This window comes from Sphaeramia orbicularis, chromosome 2 (genome assembly GCF_902148855.1).
Source record: "Sphaeramia orbicularis chromosome 2, fSphaOr1.1, whole genome shotgun sequence".
In the NCBI taxonomy this organism is placed as follows: Eukaryota; Metazoa; Chordata; class Actinopteri; order Kurtiformes; family Apogonidae; genus Sphaeramia; species Sphaeramia orbicularis.
This window is the reverse complement of record NC_043958.1, coordinates 14,269,097-14,294,054: the sequence shown is the minus strand read 5'-3', so window position 1 is coordinate 14,294,054 and position 24,958 is coordinate 14,269,097. Positions and strand designations below refer to the sequence as shown.

The 24,958-nt window shown below is 37.8% G+C and overlaps 1 protein-coding gene across 1 annotated transcript; it reads left to right on the top strand.

Annotated features, from left to right (window-relative positions):
- Positions 1–918: 918 nt before the first annotated feature.
- Positions 919–19,133, top strand: LOC115434892 (carboxy-terminal domain RNA polymerase II polypeptide A small phosphatase 1-like). Its single transcript, XM_030157026.1, has 7 exons — positions 919–1,820; positions 10,793–10,941; positions 11,041–11,142; positions 12,757–12,813; positions 13,305–13,397; positions 13,506–13,691; positions 15,238–19,133. Exons 1-7 carry the CDS (start codon positions 1,748–1,750, stop codon positions 15,364–15,366), a joined length of 789 nt encoding a protein of 262 aa, XP_030012886.1. The 5' UTR covers positions 919–1,747; the 3' UTR covers positions 15,367–19,133.
- The last annotated feature ends 5,825 nt before the right edge of the window (positions 19,134–24,958 follow it).

Below are 24,958 nucleotides of genomic sequence, written 5' to 3'. Positions count from 1 at the left end.
TTCTATTCCATTTGGTGGTTAAAAAATGTCCTGATAACAATTCAGAGAAAAAATAAAGCAGTCATATATAACGCAGCAACAATAACAAATGATTTAACAATATTCGCCCTAATTCTACCTAAAAATGATGCCCATGTGGGTTTTTTTAATGAATGAAATAATAACACTGGTCAACAACAAATTTATTGTTTGAGTTTTTTAAGGTGATTTAGGATAATTTTGGTGTGCTGAATCCAAAAATCACATTAATTTTGCTCAATCAGGTCAACTTTCTGAACTATGCTACATATTGGCTTTTTAACATTTTTGCTCACATTTATGGGCATTTTCACATCATATGATACAAAATTCTTTCATATTTCTTGCAATAAACGAGTTCTGAAGATTTTACTTTTGCCAATTTATGATTAATGGTTTTTTTAATATTACAGGTGAATGAAATGGCTTCGACTAGAAGATCTTGCAAAAATAAGCCTGACGTATTCTGCTACATCTGCGGTGAATACACCATTGTACCTAACAGGAATCCTGTTAGAAAATGATTTTTTTTCTCTTAAAACCTATTTTGGGTGAGAACTATATAAAAAAATCAACTGATAAAGTCACAAAAATGTCATCAATTTTGTGAGAAGATCAAATTTTTCAAAATCAAATTAGCAAACCTGATTGAGAAAAACAGATGTCATTTTTGGATTTAGCGGTGCAAAATGGTCCTAATTCAGTTGAAAAAACCTAGACAACTTGCAAAAACCATTTTTTTTGTAACCCAGTGTAATCAGATTCTAGACGCAGTAACTTGGTCCTATTCCTGTATTACACGCCATACCCTCCGGACATTAAGTGTCACTTGTGCGACGCTCCCTAACTCTGGTCAGTTTCAAGGGACCCGAACTGGGCGTTCCTTAACTACAGGTCCGACGAAAAAGAAAAAAAAGTTATGGTCTTGAGCAAGTTTTTACAAACAGCTGCAATTACACAACTTATACAGCAGTACAGTCTTGTATATACATAAACCTGCTGGTGTAGAAGAAAGCTGGGAATGGTGTCCTGGTTAGTCCGGCTGTTTTTTTTAAACTTTAATAAGAATACTAGTTATCGCTAGCTTAATTTAATAGTATGCTATTTGTAGCTCAGATGAAAAACACGGTAACTTATCGTTTATTTCAGCATTAAATTCTACTGTTGCGTGGGTGAAACACTACAAAGACAGTTTAGAATAGAAATATATATCAACAGGTGTCTGAACTGCATCATATGTGTCAGTACGTTTTTTGTCTTTTAATGGAAATAAATCCGTTGTAGCTCTCTTGCTAGCTTAGCTGAGTTTTAGTTAACTTTGTTTCAGGCTACTTTAAGGGATCGTCCTCCAACTTGTAGACGCCAGCAGAGGGAGTGTTAAACATGGTGGTTCCCTTACTGCGCCACTTTAAGTGAAATGGGAAGCCTTGAAACCTCCATGTTTGTATCTTGAAATTGCGAGCGGAGTTGAGCACCATATTGAATCAAAGTTGCCAACTCCTTGACAAATGTTTTATAAGTTTCTAACTTTAACCTGTAGTGAGTATCTGAGCGGACAACTCCAGCCGACGTGGAATGGACGCGCTGTAGGAGACTTAGTGCGATGTTTCCCCTTGCGCTCCAGCTTTGTTTTCCTACATGTTAAGTTGGTTTAATGCGGCACCGAGTCAGCGAATAAAGTCTAACTTTTTAAGTGTGAGGTCAGCACTCTGGACCAGACCTGGATGTGATGGACAATCCGTCCTCAGTAATCACCCAAGTAAGCCGGGATGAAGAGGGAAATAAAGCCACGGGAGAAAGGGGTAAGTGTTGGCGTTTTCTTGTCAAAAAAGTTTTGCAGCTCCGTGGTCATAATAAGTGTGAGTCAGAGCTCACTTTCCTCCGCTCAGAAAGCACACAGTAAGCTGCTTTACACGAACAACACACACCACGGCTCCAGGGCTGCAGCTGGATCTGGATGACACTCAGAAAAGTGGACTAGAAACAAGTCCGAGTACTAAAACTGTCAGGGTTGTGCATACATTATGGCTGCGGCCCTTTGGCCTGGGATGAAAGGAAGGGAAATGACGTACTTAGGCTCGATTAACAAAACTATGAACTTTTAATACAAGTAGAAAGGGTATTAGAATACAAGTAGTTTCTTTAAACGTCTTATTAGATATGAAATATTTGTCAGTTAATATATAATACACCCAGATAGAAGAAGGCCCCAGTGCAATGCAAAATACATGTGTGAAAGTGTTTAAAAATACATTCAGAGCATAAAAAGGCCAGTTTCCACAGACTGACAGTGGCATACACTGATGCTCTCAGGCTCTTATTAAAAAAGCACAGATGGACTAGTGCCAGTGAATTGTTTGTGTTAAACCGTGTACATTCATTGCATGCTGTCTTGAGAAATCTAATGTTAAAGTTGATGTGTTGCCTGAATCATTTAGAAAATACTGTAATTTTATTGTTGACTATTCTTGCATATAGTGCTGTACGCTACACATCGCAGTCCCGGAAACACTGGTATGACTGCCTTTTGAAAGTATAGAGGTTTTTTATTGTGGTTTTATTGTGTTTGTATTTATCGGTTTGTCTTTTAGTGTGAATCATGAGTCTGTAATAAAGCCTATCTATCTATCTATCTATCTATCTATCTATCTATCTATCTATCTATCTATCTATCTATCTATCTATCTATCTATCTATCTATCTATCTATCTATCTATCTATCTATTATTTTCCATTGTGACAGCTTAGAAGTCATTGAATGGCTGTATTTCTCCTACAATGTTGCTTATTTCCTCCCAGGCCTGTGGAGTTCAACTTTCTGCAATGTAGCACTAACCTTATCAGTTCTGAGTTGAGCAGCATGGATTTCTTGCACTGCAGATGTACACAAACCAAGGAGATACCGCAGAGTAAACTGCAGGTTACTGAGTAATCATGTGACCCATCAGTCACTCATCACCCCTGAGAAGTATCCCACTCTGTTCTTAATGTCTAACCTGCATACTGTGCATACACGGTGCCATTTAAATACACAGTGTCTGTAAACACCACCAGGCGTAGCTCATGTTTTGGCATTACAGGATAAAATGAGATGTGAGCTGCTGATTACAGTGTGAAAGGTGACATAGCAGACCTCTCTTGTAAACGTGTAGTACCATAATCTATTGCAAAACCTTGTCACACTTTGTGAAACTGTTTATTCATTGCTGACACATCTGTCGTCTCAAACACAATATATTTGTTGTTCTCGGCCTAAAGAGATGCCTCATATTATAACAACCTTTGTTCATTAGCCTCATTAGATGAAGATCACTCCAGTTTTAGGTGTTTAGAGGATGTTTGCAGTATGATTTGGCTTGTGCCTGCAAAATTCAGATATATGAACCACAAATAAAAAACAGCTTTAAGTGTTTTATTAGATTAGATTAGATTTAACTGTATAGTCATGGTTTATGTAGAGCAAGGTAATATGGCTACAAATTATATCAGCAATTATCATGGGGAATGTTGTTATTTCTTTCAGTTTAAAGGCTAATTTCTGGACCTGAGTGCGAGTTATTTTACTGTCAGAATATGAATTCAAGAGGAAAAGTATTCAGAACAGTTACAATGATAAAATACACAAGTAACTAAAACATGTTCATAAGTGTTTTAGCTGACGGTATAAATTGAATAAACCCAAAAGACTAAAAAGCCTATCATGTCTTGAATTTTATTGTTATGAAATTGGTTTCAGTGTACCAAAACACAAAAGCAGATGAGGGCTATGACAACTATGTGATTCTGGAGGTTTGAACATTTATTTACAATTCCACAAATAAAAAATGACTTCCACATTATTCTTTTCTGTTTGTTCCCCTGAAGTGATGTATGAATATGCCTAATCTTGTAATTATCAAAATTCTTATCATGTAAAACCATGGACTTTGGAGGGGAATTAGCTAGTTTAATCCACTCTCAACATTCGGTCAACTTTGTCGTTTTCCTTTTGACATTGTACATCCTGCGCTGTGAGCATTGGACATGTGCACATTGTGTTGACAGTGTTGAAACATCATATCATGCAGTCCTAAAACTTCAATAGGTAAGGTGTCAGTCTGACACGTGCCTCCAAAACACCTCCAATTCTCATTTGGATTGATTCTACTCTTACTTGCACTAAAGCTGTTAACCATAAAAATGTGGATGAGCCTCATTCTCTCTAATAATCATATATGTACTTACACGCTGCTGCATATTTACCTCCGCCAAGGAGGTTATGTTTTTGTCGTTGTTGGTTTGTCTGTTTGTCTGTCTGTGTGCAAGATAACTCAAAAAGTTATGGACGGATTTGGATGAAAATTTCTGGAAATGTTGATACTGGCACAAGGAACAAATGATTACATTTTGGTGGTGATCGGGGGTGGGGGGGCCACTGATCTGCCTTGGTGGTGGTCTGCGCTCTCCATGTGCTTCTAGTTACTCTTTTACTAATTCTTACTTGAATGAGAAAAAGATCATTCACCTGAAGCTCAGCATCAAATTTGATTTGAACCATTATTTTCCAGCACACATATAGAAGCCTGACCAAGTAGCATTTAGCTTTAATTTATTACCTGTGTGTTTGCGTGTTTGTTTGTTTGTTAGCAAGGGGGCAGATCTGTCTTTGCAGAGGTCGGCGCTCTCCGAGTGCTTTTCTTGTTTAAATTGTGGTAACTGCAAAACGAGCATCACAACATAACACAGTGAACTTGTTGATTTGCTATTTTAGTAAAAGAGTTGTTTTAGTTTTGATATTTTGAAAAGTAATGTGTGTGTGTTTTATTATTAAACCTTTCTCTTTGCTGAATTAGTTGTTCATTTTACTTTCACTTTTACTTTGATAAATTGACTAGTTTTACTTTTCAGTCTGTTTTAGTGTTTAGTGATAGTTTGAGTCATGTTTCCAGATATTATTGTCATTTTAGACCCTGAGAAACTGAGACTCACATAGTTTAAGGAGGACAGAAATATACGTCCATGTATTTTTGTGGTTGAAGTCCTAATGACAGGGCAGTTAAAGGCTTGTCATTTTCCCGCCTGTCTATCTATTCATAGGATAGAACAAAGGTCATTGCTCTCAGATCAAGTCATCTACTAATTATTGCTTTTGTACGCAGGCCTCGAATGGTACTGGCAGCCTCATAACAGCGTCTTATTACTAAGTATCAGATAAACTCATCGACGTTGTGAAGGCTTGTTCAGAAACACAGACTTGGTCTTTGGATGCACAAGTGGTTACTTAATAGTAGTTGTTTTTCTACTTTAGAAGGTCAGGATGGTTTTTAGTGTCACATGGAAGTCTCAAGCTGTGTGAGAGGCTGCTTCATCGCATATCTGAACCCTTGGCATTTATAAGTTGTTTGCAGCTAAAACACAGGAGCATTAATACAACTGTGATGTTACATCTACAGGTGGCGTTCCAGATGTTTGAGCCATAGATAATCACACATTTACATTGTGACTAAAGCTCAGTCGTCTGGGAGGCAGGAGTGTCAGTCCAGAGCTGACTTGATCTTATCTCAGTGTCAGTAATTCCACACAGATGTCATTCGGTATTTAAAAACACCATCTGAACCAATCCATAACTTATGGGACAGGAGATAACACGCCAGAGTGTGAGCATTTTCTGCATAGTTCCCATGTGATGCTCCTTCTGCTCATTATTTTTTAACTATGCACTTATTTTCATATCATTTTTAAATCCGTCTCTTTTTTTTTGTGACCAAGTCAATATCATATGAAGAAACCTCAAATAAGTGAGTTAGGCTGCCCAAGAAAGCAGCACGGTGCTTTAATTGCATTAAAAACCACACATATGCAAACAATTTTCTCTATTGCACTGGCTCATTGCAGCTTTTTTAGAAGCCGTGCCACTTTGGTCAGTGATACTTAGAATGTGCCGCCTCTTTGATACTATTTACAGAGTTTCAGCAAACGTAACTGTATGGAGTAAAAGAAGGAAACTTTGTTTTATGGCAGACTGTAATAAAAATGTACAGTGGGTTGGATGTAAATGTTTAAAATGACGGCACCTTGTGAAATGTGTTTTAGTGTTTAATCAGCCTGAATTGTGAATATAGCTCCAAATTCTTATTCTTAACTCCCTTTTAATCTGGATATTAATAATGTAGTAGTTAGAAATCCACTACAGTCACACTTAAGAGTGACAGTATAAGGAAGATCTGCGATTCAGTGTTTCAGCAACAGTATCGGATATTGCAGGATGCATATTTGGCTATATAGGGTGCATGTCTTTATACCTTAGCTCAGGGTTTTTCAACCTTGGGGTCGCGACCTCACATGGGGTTGCCTTCATAAATAACAAAAAAAAAAAGACTAATAAAAACTATTTTTTCATGATCCAATTTATGTTTCATTATAATTCTAATGCCACACATTTTTACTAATTAAAATCAAGTTCAAATGAAATGCAGGGTATAATTTCTGAGAGGACATATCTTGATTGATCATGCGATCATGTGACCGCGTGCGTTATTTCACTTCAACCTGCCCGGACACAGTCGTAGTCAGAAAACCGGACCGAACAGAGAATGGAAAGATTTCTTCACCTGCCTGGCCCCACTAAGACATCTCCAAGAGAAACTGAGAAGCAGACACCAAAAAGGTCCATCATATACATTATAGAGCCTAAATGTTGTCTAAAACTAATGTTTATTTGCAACATAGTATAGCAAACTGTGACATGAGCAAAAACAAATTAATTTTAGCAAAAAATTGTCTCCATTTTGAATGTCTGGGGTCGCCAGAAATTTCTGATGTTAAAATGGGGTCACGAGCCAAAAAAGGTTGGGAACCATTGCCTTAGCTTCAGTATTAATCCCTAAATGATACTTTTTTCATTTAAATTTTCTCTTTTTTCTCTCTCTCTCTTTAGGCTTGTGTTTCAGGACTCTTTACAATGTAAACTTATCGTTCTTTACCATAAAATCACTGGTAAAAATGTCTAAACTTGTACATTCTGAATGCGCTGACACTGATGTGGTTTGCTCCTTAACTATTAAATTTCAAAGACATTTTTTGATGTACTGTTGTATCAAAGCCATTTATTTGGTGTCATAAATGTGGAAATTTATCACCCACTCTTAAATTAAAAAACAGTTAATTCCCCAGCTAAATCCCCAGCTATTGTTGAAGTATTTTCTCCTAAACTCAGCCACAATACTTCTTGAAATATAATCTTTAAAACAGCTTAAGTAATGGAAATAAATATAAATGATCACCAGGTCCAGACTTGTGGTTTTTGTTTGGCTCCTTAAATCACTCTACGAAATAGACTGATGGTACATGTAAATAAATAATAAATGTTTTTTCTCTGTCATTGTGTTTTATATCATGATGAAAATGAAAATACTAGTTAAGACCACTGCACTGCACTGAAGGCTACTTGGGCTGCTGCTGTAGTAAATAACTCTTTCCCTGTCTTAATAATGCATCTTACATAAGTACAATTACTGCACGCTGTATATTTTTACAGGCAGCGCCCAGTCAGTCAGCCGGTCGGTTGTTCTTCCTGGATTTTGAAGTGAATTAAGACTCGAGGGAGTTCACGCTGGGAATGATAAGGGCATTAGGGTGTGAATGAGGGCGCAAGGGAGTGAAAAGGGAAACAAGAGCTCAATGAATGACACAAGAGAGGAAATAATGGCACTGTGAACTGATTAAGGGCATGAAATCTTTATTCCTTTTGGCACCTCACAGCTGAAATGTCAGAACCACACAAATTATGTTACAGTTTAACCTTAAAAAGCTCAAGGCAGTTCATCACTGCACAGAAAGGCACAATAACACTTCCATCCTTGATTAAAGACGGTCAGTGTCAATTGGAGCAGTATGGATAATAGTATGTCGGTCGGCACTGGAACACGAGGGCAGGTTGCTTCCTCCACTGATCCCCTTCTGTTTCCTCTTCCTGTTTTGGCCTGAGCGCGGCGCAGGCCAGCCGAGGGTCAGACGGGGTTTGAATCCCAAAAACGGAGGCGGTGGGAGGGAATGAAAGAGGCATGAGAGATGGATAACAGAGGGGTTGTGTGTTGGTAATACAGTCACGTCTGGTGGGGAGTGGGGGGAGTGGAGGAGTTTGGTGCAGAAACAGGAGAGAGAGGCCCGCTGTAATGACCACCATTAATGTTGTGTCTGTAGAGGGGTATCTAAGGCAGTATGTTCGCCTGCTGACCCCTCGGTCTGAAGTCGAAAAGAAACAGTAAAGCCATGGAAAGGATCTCACATGTTTTTTTTGGCTCAGATGATGAGTTTGTTTGTTGCTACTTAGGCAAAATAGATTTCCTCTTAGTTTGAACTTATCACTTTACTTTGCCTAGTACAGTTGAGGAAGTATTCACATCCTTGAGTTGTTGAACTGCGCCACCTGTATGTAAACATTCTGCGTTCTCCAATTAATGAACTGGTTGTTCAGCTTCTAAAATGCCAGGAAATGGTGGAAAATATTGATCTGAACCTAAAGGTGGCGTCCTCAAACTTTAATTATTAGTCATAGGGGAAGAAAGAAACTAGAAGAGACGTAAGTTGAGGAAGTTGTAACCAGAGAATTAATGCGTAAATGGACTGAGTCTCAAAAGAGTGGCAGATTAATTTCAAATGCATGACTTACTGCATTTATATTCAAGTGTGTTTCAGTGTTTCACTTAATTGGATGAAAATAATGAAGTATGGTCCCTGGATTGGTCATTTTTACCACTCTATGTAATGATTTTGATTCATTTTACCATTGAACGTGTTTGAGCGCTTTATATGCTGTTGCTGATGTTCACAAATTTGTCGTGCTCTACAGGATCATCATGTTTATGGTGTTTTTGTGTGAGAACCATGTAGGCTCAGTTAAACAAGCCTGCTGTCATTTGCCTGTTTTGTGACTGTATTTTCCAGCTGATACAGGAGTACATTTTAAGGTTGTTTTTTTTTTTTTTTTTTGCTTAAGGAGGAAAGTAAACACATACACCTAAAATCAACACATAGTTTTCACTGGACAGGAAGGGGATGAAACATTTTAATCTGAAAAGTAACTAAAGCTGTCAGGCAAATGTAGTAGAATAAGAAGTGGGAGTGTAAAGCTGCAGAAAAACTCAGTTAAATGTAGTTATGCTTGGCACATGTGGACATTTAACAGTTTTTTTTTTTTGTGAGTCCATCCTGAGTTTTTTTTTTTTTTTAATTTTTTTTTTTTTAAGGTTTTTTGCCGATTAGTCAAAAGAAGCGTTTAAAAACAATGCCTTGGAGACATTTCTTTTCTGACGAAAGTAAACAGCTGATTGAGAAAAGTGATCTTCAGATGAATCAGCAATGACAAAAAAGTAACTGTGGGACAGGGAGTGTTTGTGAGTGTGGTTGTGCTTTTAAAACCTCTTGAATTAAATAATCACCACCAAGTTGCCGGAGGGTGTCAAAGTTTCCATGTGATTGCAGTTTGTAAAGTGTCCTTTACCAGCAGGAAATGATGTCATTGTTAGAGCAAAAACTTGTTGCTGGGGCAGTTTGGTTGCATTGTATTGTACAATATTTCAGTGTATTAGTAAGTACATTCGAGTTTGGGAGTATATGTGTTTTTAGCATCTACTGCTGTAAATGGAACCCAGTTATCTACTCATGATGCCTTTTTAAAACTTGTGTGGAGGTAAAGTTTTCCTGGTTGTTGATTGGTGGCTGAGGCCCATGTGTTGCTGACATCACAGATGTGGTTACGCAAGAGCTGCTGGCTGGCACGTGTGTCTTCAGGAGGCTTTGTACACATGACAGAGGTATGAGGAAACTGCCAGGATATTCTTTTACTGTTTTTATATGAGTGCTGAAAAGATGGAGTCATCACTTAGGTTGAACAGGGCAGGAAATTTGAGTACACAGCACTTCTAGGACTATAGATGTAAAATGGATGTTTTATGGTTTGATGAGGTGGCTTTATTCTGTTTTGTAGATAGACCAAGGAAATATATACTTTAAAACAAACAGGAAAGCTCAACTTCTGAATACTCCAACTTTGTTGAGTGGTGTTAAGTAACATTTTTCTATAGGTACTGACACAGCAGGAACATACTTTACAGTGCGCAGACTGAGGTTGTCAGACTAGTGTTGAAGATAATCCAAAATAAATAAACCAGTTTTACGTTCTTTATATGGTCCAACTTAGAACATGAATGCACTCGAGAGGAGAATGGAATATGATTAATGATTAAAAAGCCTCACAAGACTGTCAGTGTCATGTTGGAGAAGACTTAATGTTTTTCCACATTGTACAAAAACTCAGTTTATCTTTGTTGATAGAGAAGACTTGAAGTGTACTTTTTTTTTTTTTTTTAAATGAAAAAACACAGTTCAGGGTGATGGGTGTGGTGACATGGACCATCTCATATCAGATATATTTAACTGTGATCACAAGTGAATCTATGGTGTCTGATGCACAAGGACGGATGTTTTTGTCCACTTTTGTTTTACTTTCTACCACAAAGGTTCTATTTAGTAGATGCTTAAAGTCACAAACAGCGCTAAAAACCTCTATATGAGACAATTGCAAGTCAGAATGCACTAATTACATGTTCAGTGTTCCTAAAACCTGAATATATATGAAATCAGCATAGCACACAGGCCTGAATTAGAAAATGCTGCTCTTTGAATCTTCTGTTTACATGACTTGTGTCAAAATCAGGGTTTTGTCACATAGTGTGATTGTTTCCAATGCGGTCCACCAGACCATGGCTCTAATCCTGGTGACCTCCTCCTGCAGGTTCGTCCCCCTCTCTGTCTTCGAAGAAGCCCAGGAGCAGAGGCCTCTTCTCCAGCCTTTTCTGCTGCCTGTGTCGGGACCAGCCTGAACCGCCTCCAGTCAACAACAATGCTCCCCTGCTGGTGGAGGAGAACGGAACCATCTCCAAGGTGCATTTTTGTCCTACCACACATCATATTTTTGCCATTTGTTTAATGTTGTTTGTGTTGGTGAATTCATTGCAATGTGATGATGATATAATCTTTTAGATCCAGGTGAAGCCACTGCTGCCTCCAGTGAAGTCAAAAGACTCTGGGAAGATCTGTGTGGTTATAGATCTGGATGAGACATTAGTTCACAGCTCTTTTAAGGTAATTCAGGGGAACAAATACATTATTTTTCTTTTGAAGAACAGTTGGGCTTAAAAGTACATATTTGTGATTACATCATTGTAGTTATGTAGGTCATAGGTGCTTGAGCAGTGGAGAGAATGCTTCCATTTTTTTTTACCTTTTATTTTTTTTTCTTTCTTTTGTGGTAGTGGTGGTGGTGGTAGTGGGGAGGAGAGTTGTCTGATTGTCTGCAACCAGTCTTGAAATTCGCTGCAAGCATCCACTTGGACTTGATGGTGATCTGATTCAATTGAGGTCACCTAATAAACAAAAAAAACCTCAAAAATTCATTTAATTCCGACAAAAAAGGCAATAGGATGAAAGTGATGAGAAACATGAAAATCCTTTGCTAATAATTGTTGAATGTCATATACCTGTGTTAAAAACTACCTGATAACGTAATTAACATATTTCACCAAAAATGCACTTAATATCATCGAAGACTTCACTATATTTATCACATTTGTCTGGACTGACATGCATTGAAACTATTGACTGGGTTTCAGGGACATTCAACACTAGATTAGCAAGTGTACAGAAAAATGTTGCAGGACAATACAAGGTACAAAGTATTGGAACCAAGGTGAAAATGTGTGATATAAATGTGTGACTTCATTGTAACGTACTGACAGAATTATGCAAAATAAGTGTGGAAACAACTAAAATGTGAAAGGAGTTAAATTACTTGGGTTGCTTTAAAATCATGAAATAAGCAAGTGGTGCCAGGCACAACAAACCCCGCCTTTCGCACGTATTGCAGCTTATTTTTGCGTCGATTCAGCTGATATCATCATGTCAACGTGTATGCTGATGTTAGTGTATCAGTTGCTTCTGTATATGCACCAAGTTTGAAGTAAATTGATACAAAATCGATGTTTTTATTGACATTTGAAATTTTGCCCATTGTAAGTAAAGAAAAAAGATTTTAAGAATTCATACAAAATTGGAATTTTGACCTACTTTTCCCAAAATATAACCTGGACTGAAAGTCAACAATTTTAACAGCATCATTTAAGACATTTTCCAAAGTTAAAGTCCCACATTTGTACCTTGAAATGACTTTTAAACTCTAGCTCCTCAATTGTTCCTCAATTGATTGATAAGGAACAGTAGATTACAGTTCAGGACAACTATAGTTACAGTTACTCACTTCATTGATCACTAGGGGAACTTCATTGGCTTAATATGCCAAATATGAAATAATTCTTCTAATAATTTTATATATCTTTGGTTTTCACAGCTCCCTCTATTAAACTCTCTAAACTAATGTAGCTTTACTTCAAAAGAGGTTGAAGGATGTAAATATACATGAAGGTTGTTTTAATCATGCATGATGTCACCAGTTACCTATAGTTATGTTCAGCAGTGACAGCTCCACATTTGCCCTGACCTGGTGGTTGTTGTTCTGGTGGTGACATTTATGTCACTGTTTGCAAATTCAAAACCTCAACCAGCTGGTTCTTTAACCCAAATAAACACAGACACACCTCTGTGCACGTGCGCACACACACACACACACACACTCACACTCCAGACTGTTTTTCTCTCCCTGCAGTTCACACATCACTTACTTTTTTATTTTATTTCCAACAGCCTGTGAACAACGCAGATTTCATCATTCCTGTAGAAATAGATGGAACAGTACACCAGGTATCGTAACCACCACTCTCCTCCTCGATAAAATGAACAAAAATATCAACACTTCTAACATGTCGTCCCTTAATATGACTCATGCTTGTGGTTGGTGACTTGTGGGTTTGAAATATAACCTGCATTTAAGGGATTTGGAGGTGGATGACGTCCCGTGGGTCCGGGCCTGATTCAAGTAATCCAGGATAGGTTTGTTCAGACAAGCACAGCCTATTCCGGATGACTTGGTTCAGGAACGTTGTCCCTCAGACTCCACAGGAAGAAAGAAAAAAATGGGAGAGATTTTAAGAAAATGAAGTGGATTTAACTTTTCTCCTCATGTACATACATATCATGTATTTAAGCGCTTATGCAAGTTTATTACCTGAATGTATCTTTTATTAATGCCCCAAAATGCACTGCTCCTCAGGCACTTGCAGTTTGTAGAAACATGTTGTGTTATGAAATGGAAGCTGGGTCAGAGGCATGGTTTAAGGATTCCTGTGTTCCAGGTGTATGTCCTGAAGCGGCCCCATGTCGATGAGTTCCTGAAGAGGATGGGAGAGCTGTTTGAGTGTGTCCTGTTCACTGCCAGTTTAGCCAAGGTGCACACATCCCATCATTATCTTGGATAATATAAATATGTGAAAGTTTCAAAATTTTCAGGTGTGACTGAATTCATGATTTTATTTATGTTTTTGTCATGGCTGCAGTACGCCGACCCCGTCTCCGATCTCCTGGACAAGTGGGGTGCTTTCCGCTGCCGCCTCTTCAGGGAGTCCTGCGTCTTCCACCGGGGAAATTACGTCAAGGACCTGAGTCGCCTGGGTCGTGACCTCAACAAGGTCATCATAGTGGACAACTCCCCTGCCTCCTACATCTTCCACCCTGACAACGCAGTGAGTATCTGCCACATAGCCATTCCAGCAGGTGGAGGATGATTCACTCCCATCTGAGCTGACGCACACGCAATAGTGGTAATATCCTATAAATAGCACTCTTAGGCTATGTTCAGACAGCATGTCTTAATGCACAATTCAGATTTTTTCTGGAAATCCGATTTTACTGTGTGCTTGTTCAAATTACACATTAAATGCAACTTCTATCAGTTTTGACCTTGAAGTGACCCGCATGCGTAAAAGAGGCCCTGATGTAATACGTGACCACGCAGGTACGCACTGTATTTATGGAAGTAAATATATTTTTCCTGCTGCTCCTCCTCCTGGGACACAGAATTGTTACGTTTGTCGCATTTCAGTGACTTAAAGGTCAGATAAATGGGACCTGGCTGTTCAGACTGAAGTCACATTGCAAAATATCAGATACGTCTCGGATTTAGGACCACATATGAAAGTGGCCTGGATTTGAGGTGTTGCCAATGCAACACAGCCAAATCAAAAATACGCAAAATGGGGAAAAAAATGCATGTGACTGACCTAGCTTTTTTTTTTTTTTAAATAGCCCTGATTAGGCATGGCCATGAGTCCTACATGACCTGATCACATGTGGACTGCACTAATACAAGGTTGAAAGACGAATAACCACTGAAGTGTACATCGTGCAAGAGAGCTAATGAAACAGAGATTACACACTGATATTTAATGTGCACTGATTCATTTACAACACCACAAAATCAGGCAAATAAACCTTCCACCTTAAAATATGCTGGGGCACAGTGAATTACACTTGTACCATAACATTACAAACTGTTAAATGTTGGAACAGACACATTTAGGACTGTCCCCTTGTAACTGAATACCCAAAAACTCAAGTTAAAGCCAGATCTGAGCATGGGTCACACTGTAGTAATACAAAAGCTGCAGTCAGTCTGCCTGTATTTACACTGAAGAGATCAGAGAGGGGAGACCCGCATTTATAGTGACACCGACTCAATATAAAACAAAGAAAAGACATACGACCAAGGAAAAAGCAATGCAAATATTATTTGATGGTAGTTTGATAGATCATTAAGATCAGTAAAGTTTTTTGTCCATAAATAAACATGAGCATGAGCACAAACAGTATGAGCATTAATAAAGACATGTTCATTAAGTACTACACTTACTCTCATATGACACATGCTATTTGCTGTTGTACTCATCAGAAATGAAAATGTTAACCATTAATCACATATGTTAATTGAAAATTATGTCCGCAAAATGTACATCATTTACATCAAACATTAGCTTCAAACCAAAACAAACAATTAGTTTTTCCAACCATCTGTAATGAATTTAATGTGAGAGTAAGGGATTTTCATCATAAAGCAAACATTCCTATTGTGTAAAGTGTGAGAACAACCACAGTGACTATAAATAAATGATCACATAACACATTGCATTTCTCCTCTTATTGTTTTTCCCTGAGCAAAAGAGGGCTTTGTTGTTTTTGACATGATGGATCCTCCAAACATCCATCCAAGGTTGATCCATTCTTTCTGCCCAGGTGCCTGTGGCTTCGTGGTTTGATGACATGTCCGACACCGAGCTGCTGGACCTCATCCCATTCTTTGAGAGGCTGAGCAAAGTGGACAACGTCTACACGGTCCTCAAGCACCAAGGGACTGCCAGCTAACAGTGTTTCCACTTCTCATCTCAGCCCTGAACAAAAAAAAATTAATTAGTAACGGCGGACAAAATGGAAAATGCACAGCAGCGAGGTTCCGGCACAGGCTCCAGCTATCACTGCCCACCAAGGACATGGACTGCTTCACAGCCGACAGAGCCTCTTCACCTTCCCAGTATGAAAACCTCCATGAGCCTGCAGAACTCGGATCACCTCCAGGAGCCTCCGGTGATGGTGTTTGTTGGCGCCACCTCCTGGTCAAACCAATAACTGCCTGAGAATCTTCTAACTCTCCTACCAATCTATCTACCTACCATGAAACCAGCTGAAGTGAGTGAACAGATGAAAGGACAGATGGATAAATCCCCTGGACACAGACTGGGTACTGGACCTCTGGATTGAGTAGAGTCTGTTTCTGCAAAGCCAATGCACGCTTTGGTGAGCAGGACTGAGAGGGTTTCTGGAGAGGGTTTACATGCAAATAAACTTGATTAGCCTTGTTTTTGAAAGAACAGGTGGAGACAAAGTACTGTGGGCGTCTGAGAAATGTTTTAGAGTAGCATTGAAGTTAGCATACACCTTCAAGGGTTACTTCAGATTATTTGAAATCAGGTTGTATGAGGTACTTAAGCCTAGTCAGATGGTGGAGACAAACAGGAGCGCTAACAGTACTAACATAGGATCTGAGCATTATATCAGCATGGATGGGGGCAGCAGCAAACTTTACTTTTTTTTTCTGATGGCTAAAATGTAACGTCGGTATCAGTATGTTATCAGGTTTCTGGGGGAACTGAATTAATTAATTAAAGCCAAGCTAATGCCAACCCAGTCTCTCGGATATTACATTTACATTACATACCTAAGTGGCTTATCCAGTTGTTTTGTTATAAACACACATGAAAAGCCTGCAAAAAACAATCACCGCATTTATTTGATCACAGTCAAAGTAGTAAAAGTAGGCAGTAAAAGTTCTTGTGGTTTCTGTTTACTTTTGTATTTTCTTTCCCCAGACTAACCATAAAATATATGTTTATACGGCTGTTGGTAGAAATCAATCAAAATATGTTGTGTTAAAGCTCTCCAGGAAAAACACTTTAAAATTGTGTGCATTAGAAACAATGCAGGTGCCTTTACATTTGTAGAGAAATGTATTTGCATATTTAATAGCCCTTTATTGATGTGGCCTCAGTACGTTTTGCTGTTGACTCCGCCCACATCAGTGCATTCCTTTGCTTCTGCTCCTCCAAACTGACCACCAGGTAATAAATCCACAGATTATGGATAAGTACTTCACACATCCCCACTTCAAAATGACAAACTAACCCTGTAATTCTGCCTGTTATCACACTATACTGTTGTTTGCAGTCAAAAGAATGTGAACCTCGGGTGTCATTTTAGAGATTTTAGAGCAGTGTCGTCACGTGTTTTTGCTAAATCATTACAGTGTTATGGACAGTGTTGATCAAACACATTTTCAGAACCCAAACGGGACAAGTCGAGATGTTAAATCCACTAATAACAAAGTAATGAATGATTGGACAGCACTTTACAAGTAATCTGTAGCACAGTCATTTTAGCAAAATTAGTCACAAAAAAAAAATCTGCAATGTGCCTTGTTATTTGTACTTCGGGGTCAAAATGATAGAGGAAATTTGGATGCCTTTGTTGAAAATATTGAAACAGTATCACCGTTCATACATACATGACTGCAGTATCCCCCTCCCCTGACACTAATGGAAATATTCAACCGTCTGCACATGATAGGCAAAGAGCAGCTGCTACATGAGTTTCCAAAGGTGGCACAAAGAGTGATGGACAGCCAACGTGTAACATTAGCTGTGGGTCAACACATGATTCTGATCCCAGAGACTAGAGGACCACAATGCACTTCTAATCCCACCTGGAAATTGTGAGAAGGTTGCACCAGATCTGTGGCTTCCCTGAAGAAGATGATGGTCGGCTGCTCTTGGGTGTTAAAGCCACAAATGAAACTTGAATTCTTCAAAAACTGCGTTCTAAGATGGCAAATGGATGTGGCACGGTGTAAAAACAAGTTACAGTTTTGTTCTCATAAGCCTTAAAGTTTTTTGTTTTGTTTTGTTTTGCTCTCAAAACGGTACACATAGGCTGGAAACTATTTCAGGACTTTGTAATAAAAAGGTGTGTGGTGGAGAGAGCTGCCATGAGGTGATGAAGCAAGAGAAGATTTAATTCAGTCCAGATTTAAAGGAGAAATCCACCCTGACACTCATCAATACTTGTAATAAACAGCCACCGGTGAGCAGCTTTTGGGTCCATTTGTTAGGTGGCTGATGGTTCTGTTCTTTTGGATTGAACATAAGAGTATCAAAATATTGTATACAGTTGTAAAATATGAGCCAGAGGTGTTTTCTGCAGCTAAAAAATGACCTGAAATAGTTGCATTACTGTATTTTAGTGCCACTGTCACTACATGATCCATACTAGAAGGCCAGTGCATGTGCAAAAACACTCCAAGTCACAGCCTTTTTTCTAACTTTAATCAAAATTTTTCTTTTGGTTTTCCTATTGATGAAACTGAAAATTCCATGTTTTTCTTGTCTAACATGATAATAATGCAACGTTAATTAAATAAACTGTGGTTCCAAGCAGCTAATAGAGCTGTTTTTGCACCGTTTTAGACTGACTGTGCTACACTTGTCTTGTTGTTACTTATTTAATAAGATTTAACCTAAAATGTAAAAGAAATAGGAAAACATGTGAATCTTCAATTTCATCATAGTAAAATGTAATTGAAAACATAATTTCATCTAGAACACCTATAGTTTCTAAATGTTGGAGACATGAAGTATATTTGCACATGTGTAAGAACAAATTTGCCCCAATGCATTCTGGGTAATATAGGAAGCCACCAACAAAAGCAGACATTCATTTAAAAACATGGCCTAAAACCTGGGATGATGTGAGGGTGTATTTCTCCTTATTTAAAACCCACTGAGCCCAGAGGGAGTGTTACACATGACTTTTTTTTTTTTTTTCTATTTCGCTCTGCAGAGTGATTTTATGTTCAATTCTCTCCCTCACAAGCGTTGACAATACCTTTGACAGTGATGAATGAACACGTGGATTTGACGTAGGCTCGTGATGAGACAGAGTGGATAGTAAAAAAAGAAAATAAATCCACCGTATTAAAAGCTATAACATTATTTTTCTATGTTTAACAAATTGTTGTCAATCAAATTAGCATGATCCTTTTCTAAATAATTACTGATATAATTTCTTTTTTGACAGGAGTGGTTCTGTGATTTGATTTATTTACTGTTTTTTTTTGTTTTGTCACTAGACATGGTTGGTGTCTTCATATTTTGTTGGATCGCAAACACCAGCAGATGACTGAGAGGATAGTATCTACTGACGTGAACACATGCTATGGTAAATGTTTCACGTGTGTCACCATTACATGCCTTAAATCTGTTGGTTTTGGAAATCCACGTGTCAAAAACATATTTATAGGAAATCGTTGTGTCAATTCTTTGCATTTTAAAACCAATGTGTCACTATGGGGCCCATTTGCTGATACTGTACTTCTTACACATTCAGTAGATATGTATATTTTGTTTTGCACAGTAATAAAGCAAACAAATTTCATTAATATATGGAATATTCATGTTACTGTACTCATGATTGAATAGCTGTAACCTAATTTTTTTTTGACCTGTTGTTTATCATACCAAATTATATATGGACTTTATGTAATAATGCCATTTTTTCCTTCATAAAAGCTAAATGAAAGTTGATTCTCGTGCAGTTTTGTTAATCTGCTGTTAATCCTTCTGTTTATCTTGGCTTGACATGTCCTCCGCGTGCTGCTGCTGAAAATGAGAAAGTTTAATAAAATTATACATAGGTTGTCCATTTTGGGCACATTTACAACATTTAGACAGTATGGACAACACTAAATCAACAAGTAAAACAGTAAAAAATCCAAAAGATATTCAGAATTATTGATAAAAGCATTGAAAATGAGTCAAAAAAATGAATAAACTGGTTAATGAAATGAACAAGATTAATATGTTGTGAATTTGATGTTACCAATAACAACCAGTAGATGGCAGCACCACACCAATGTTACGTCTCGTCAACCTAACGCGAGATGAAGACGTCACTTTGCGCAGGCGCAATGGCTCACCGGCAACAACGACAACTGTCGCCAACACGGAAGCAGCCAGGTAAGCGCGAAAAGTTTGAACATTTCCAAAGTTTATGTTGTTGCAGACACTTTACATACCTGTTACTGCTCCTCTTCTCCGTTCTAAACTGTACTTTATGTGTTTCCTGAATGTTTACAGAGGCTCAAATGTGTCAAAATGCCTGAGTTTGTGTTTACAACCAGGTTAGTGATATGGTATCGAATCCTGTTACAATGTAAGTGAGGCAGTGCAGGCACAAAGTTAGAGATGGAACAGACGAGAGGACATTCTGTCCACACTGTTAGTTTGAAAATAACCTCTAGTCCAGGGGTGTCAAACAGGCGGCCCCCCAAAGGGTCCAGTTAGGCCCCTGGGATGTTTTTGCCAAGTGCAAAAATTCCACAGTCTTGAATTGAATCAAGCAAAAATAAATAAATAAACAAATAAATAAAAATTAGCTTGAATTAAGGAAAAAATCTTGAATTAAGCCAAAAAAAAGATAAATAAAAAATTCAATTAAGACAAAAAAATCTCAAATTTAGCAAAAAAATCTTGAATTAAGCCAAAAAAAAATATTGAATTAAGCCAAAAAAACAAAAACAAATCTTCAATTAAGTAAAAAAAAAAAAAAAAAATCTTAGATTAAGCCAAAAAAAATCTCAAATTTAGCAAAAAAATCTTGAATTAAGCCAAAAAAATCTTCAGTTAAGTAAAAAAAAAAAAAAAAAATCTTGAATTAAGCTAAAAAAAATCTTCAGTTAAATTAAAAAAATATCTTGAATTAAGCCAAAAAAAAATCTTCAGTTAAGTAAAATACAAAATCTTGAATTAAGCTAAAAAAATCTTCAATTAAGTTAAAAAAATCTTCAATTAAGCCAAAAAAAATCTTCAGTTAAGTAAAAAAAATCTTGAATTAAGCCAAAAGAAAATCTTCAATTAAGTAAAAAAAAAAAAAAACTTTAATTAAGCAAAAAAAATCTTCAGTTAAGTAAAAAAATCTTGAATTAAGCCAAAAAAAATCTAGAATTAACAACTTATTTTTTTCGTTTGTTTTAGCACAAAAAATAACATTAAATTATGAAAATATTTACATTTACAAACTATCCTGAAACACTAAATGTGAATAACCTGAACAAATATGAACAACCTGAAATGTCTAAAGAAAATTAAGCACAATTTTTTAAACTATTTTTCTGCCTGTTCCTCAGTGTTTAGTGTCTTTGTAGATCCGATCCATAATGCACATTGACAAATGATAAGTTGAGGCATAATATTAGTAAAATTCTACTAAATTTTCTTTTGTTTTTTTAATTTAAATTTCAGTTTTTTCAGGTGTTTTTTTTTTGGATAGTTTATAAAAGTAAGTATTTTCATAAGTTAATGTTGTTGTTTTTTACACTAAAACAAAGACAAAAATTTGGAGCTGTCATTATTTATAGGTTATTATGTTATTATTTTTCTGGTCCGGCCCACTGCAGATCAAATTTAGCTGAGTGTGGCCCCTGAACTAAAATGAGTTTGACACCCCTGCTCTAGTCTAACTAGTACTCCTGTCTAATTTGAAAATGTGCGTGTTTATGTGTAGGTGTAGTCTGTGAATGCAGCACCATTTGCCAGTATGGGCTTTATCATCACAGTCATTATCTCAGTAGCATATTTACATCCTCAGTGCACTGCTGTTCTTTATCACTGTTGTAGTTTTGCTGCCTCAGTGGATGAGAAGATGGAAAGGGAAAATCATACTGACATACTGAGAACTGACAACACCTTCTCTGCGCTGATGCTGCTGGGTGAGATATTTTGTCTATTCCTTTGTACTTTGTGTGAAATGGTGATCTTAGTATTGGGGAAAAAATGTGCAAAATACTAATTGGCATGGATAACATATTTATCTATCATACTACTAATTTTTGCACAAAACTTACAGGGAACAGTATCAGTTATGGAGCCACAGGTCCACTCTGGTTATGGAGCTACAGACTACAAAGTCAATATGTCATGAAGACTTGTATTGTTAAAAAAAAAAAAAAAAAAAAAAAAAAAAAAAAGCTTCATGTTTCATAACTTATTTATAGTACTCTGAATGCTAACTTTATATCAATAAATATGTTAAATTCTCATAAAACAATGTAATATATAAAAATAATGTATAAGTATTTAAAAAACAATGGTAAGTTGCTATGTTGCAGATCGTCTTTCAAAGAATGTCAGTAGTCTGCATTTCACCAATGCATCATCTGAACTTAATTATCACATTTAATGATCACATGTACTTTATTGTACCAATTCCAGCATATTGTAAAAGCTTTCAACCCTTAAAATGGACACTAAGAACTGCAAATTTTTTTTGTCTGTGTCTGTAAACGATTAGTATGTAATTTGCATGCAGTTTAATGGTAAAAGATGTTAGTCTTTACCATTTATGCAGATTTCCTGCCTCAGTGGATGGAGTCCTGGAAATGGAGAACCATCATAGAAACCTGCTGAAGCTGCTGGGTGAGATATTTTATCTTTATTACTGTTGGTGTGTTTCTGATTCGTGATTTCCTCTGTAGAGTCTATTAATGCCAGTGACGTTACTCTGTTTGAATGGGTATTGGCTCCTGTGAGTAGTTCATGTTTATCTATGATTTTGTCTGTTTATTGAACAGTGTTTCTATCATTTCATATCATGGTATTGTTCTTCTCGTGGTATTGTTGAAATTTACTCAGAATGTTCCAAAAGTACTTATACACACACTGAAATAATTTAACTAAGTTTTATTTAGAAAAAGACAATTAAAATACCATGCACATTGTACTTTCTGTTGGCAGAAACATTAAAATATTAACATGCGAACATCACACATACAAATGTGCAGTGAAGATGGCACCTTAAGGCCATCAGAGGTAACTGCACTTTGTAGGTAAGAACCAAGAACACTTTTCTTTACATTCTTACAGTGCTCGAGACTAGATGTAGTCTTCCAGATTTAAGAACTGGTGCAGAAAAAACACTTTCACTGTTTCATGTACCTTTCCAGTGGCTGGTGTTGCCACTTTGGGCTCCGGTTGCTGGTTTTTCTTCTTCCGCCGGGGGTGGGGGGGTGAGGGTGGGTTTGGTCATGTCTCAGGTCGTGGGGGGGCTGCTGGTTGGGGATGGCTGGCCTGTCCGCAGGGGGGGGCCTGGTTGGGTTGTGTTGGTGGGTGGGTGGGTAGATGGTCTTTGGGCGTTTGGGGCGTGTCTTGGCGGGGCTACGGTGGTGATGGTGGCCAGGGGTGATGGTGGTTGTAGGGGGCCGTGGTGTGGAGTTCTCATGTCATCACATCTCTAATAGATGTGCAGGTGTGTGTGTAGGTGAGTGAGTGTGCATGTAGGTATGTGTCTGTGGGCGTGCATGTGGGTGGGTGGGTGTATGGGCATGGGTGGAGGTGTTTGTGTGTGTGGGTATGTGTGAATGGGCGAACATGTGGGGTGGGTGGTGTGTCTGTGCATATGATTGTGTGGGTGTGTCTGGGTGTGGGGGCGGACTGGAGGGGATGTGGGATTTGGGGGTTGGTGGGGACGGGGGGCAGGGATGGAGGGGGCAGCTGTCTGGGCTGGCTCGGTCTCCCGGCGTGCTGGGTGGGACCCCTGCCCAGGGGGACGAGTGGCTCCTGGAGTTCGGGGACTGGTGCCTTGCTTGACCATCTTCGGGGCAGGCACACTTGTTGGGCCCTGGTCCTTGGAGGGGCTGTGGTTGTGGTTGTATGTGTGTGTTCATCACTGAGGGCCTTGTTTTCTTTGCTTTACTCTGATGCAGTCACTGTCAAAGGTGATTAATGTGAACAAATGATGTTGTGGAGATTTGTTGCTGGTATTATTTGAGTGGTTGTTGTTTATGACATTCTGTTCATGCTTTCTTTTCCTATCCGGCACTTATCCTTGTCTGGCATCGAAATGTGGTTCAACGAAACTCACAATCAACAGTGATCGATCATCACCAAAGTTCTGAATTTCTATGCTAGAAGTTGCATGAAGTCATCCATCTACTTACTTAGTTTTCTACTTCTTCTCTACTACTTTTCAACTTCTTTTCTACAAATACGTTAACCCCCTTGCTACGCTACGCTAAAGAACAACACACTGTCCTGAGGATGTAAACATGCTACAGAGATCATGAATGTGATGATAAAGATGATATGTTGCATACCAGATGGATTTAATAACGGTCCGTACTGGCACTGTGTCATTCCTTTAATCGTCCATGTGATGTTCAGGCCACGGCGGCTCATCTCCATCACTGTCTGTGTGGTGTTGCACTCACACACTACACCTCGATATAAACACACACAATTTCAAATTAGACAGGAGGATTAGTTCGAGAATATTTGAAAAATATAGCCATATGAAGACACAGACGTGTAGTTATGAGATACTGTGGAAATGAATGTCTTCACTTCACCTGTATCTCCACGGCCATGCATGAGGTGGATGTCTGCAGACTCCTCTGGTCTTTGATGACAGTGTTGTAAAACAGGATGCAGTGGGGGATGCCTCGCTGTGGAGATTCAAGTATCAACCTTAAAAAAGATAAATAAATTTATTTTAAAAAACTGAGCAGAGGAAGAGAGGAGAGTGAAATATAGCAGAGGCTTCAACACTTGGACCAAATATATCTATTTTTTAACTACTCAAATGTTTTTGTTAAAGGCATATTTTCTGCTAATCATGAAGAGATAAAAGTATTTTCTTAGATGCATGTATCCATTATTTTGCCAAGAAGAATTCCTTTGAACGGTCTTTATTTGCTTTATTCTCTGGGTGCTACCTAAAGATGGTCCAAGTTAAACACTTACCATGTCTTCTATCCAGTGAACAATAACAGAACTGACAGCAGAGCTTGATATTTATTTCAGTGTTATTGTAGTTCATTTGTACAGTGTTGTCAGTTGGTGTGGTTAGATGTACTTTGTCATGCCTTGTCATTTTTATTCTCAGGAGAAAGTTTTCATCTGCCAGTTGCATTTATAGCATTAACACAGGAAGAGAACAGCACTAATACGGGTTAATCAAAATTTCAATGAAAAATTTACTGTAGGTTAAAATTAGTTAAAAATGATGTAGATTTTTTTGTTTGCAATTATTATTTTTTTTAAATAAGCAAATACCACAAAATGATGCACGATACAATCAGTCAATGTTACTTTTATGGACTTTGCTCAGTGTGTTTTTCATCATATCATCTCTTATTTTAACAGAATTGTATTGTTCAAAAAACATCATATCACACCCTTTCATCAGTCTCCAGATAAAACTGGCTGATGGGTAACACCCTTAAGTTTGTTTACATTTCATGTACTATATGTAATACACAAAATCCAAGGATTATATATAGTGTATACAACTCTATATTTGAATATAGTCTTAGAAAACCTCTAATATTTACTGAAGGCTGTGGCCATTTTTAATT

What these genes read in the sequence shown, in the direction of transcription:
- LOC115434892 (XM_030157026.1), top strand. Translation starts at nt 1,748, where the DNA reads ATGGACAATCCGTCCTCAGTAATCACCCAAGTAAGCCGGGATGAAGAG. An exon ending in AGAACGGAACCATCTCCAAG is followed by an intron (nt 10,942 to 11,040) that starts GTGCATTTTTGT and finishes ATAATCTTTTAG; the next exon opens with ATCCAGGTGAAGCCACTGCT. An exon ending in TAGATGGAACAGTACACCAG is followed by an intron (nt 12,814 to 13,304) that starts GTATCGTAACCA and finishes CCTGTGTTCCAG; the next exon opens with GTGTATGTCCTGAAGCGGCC.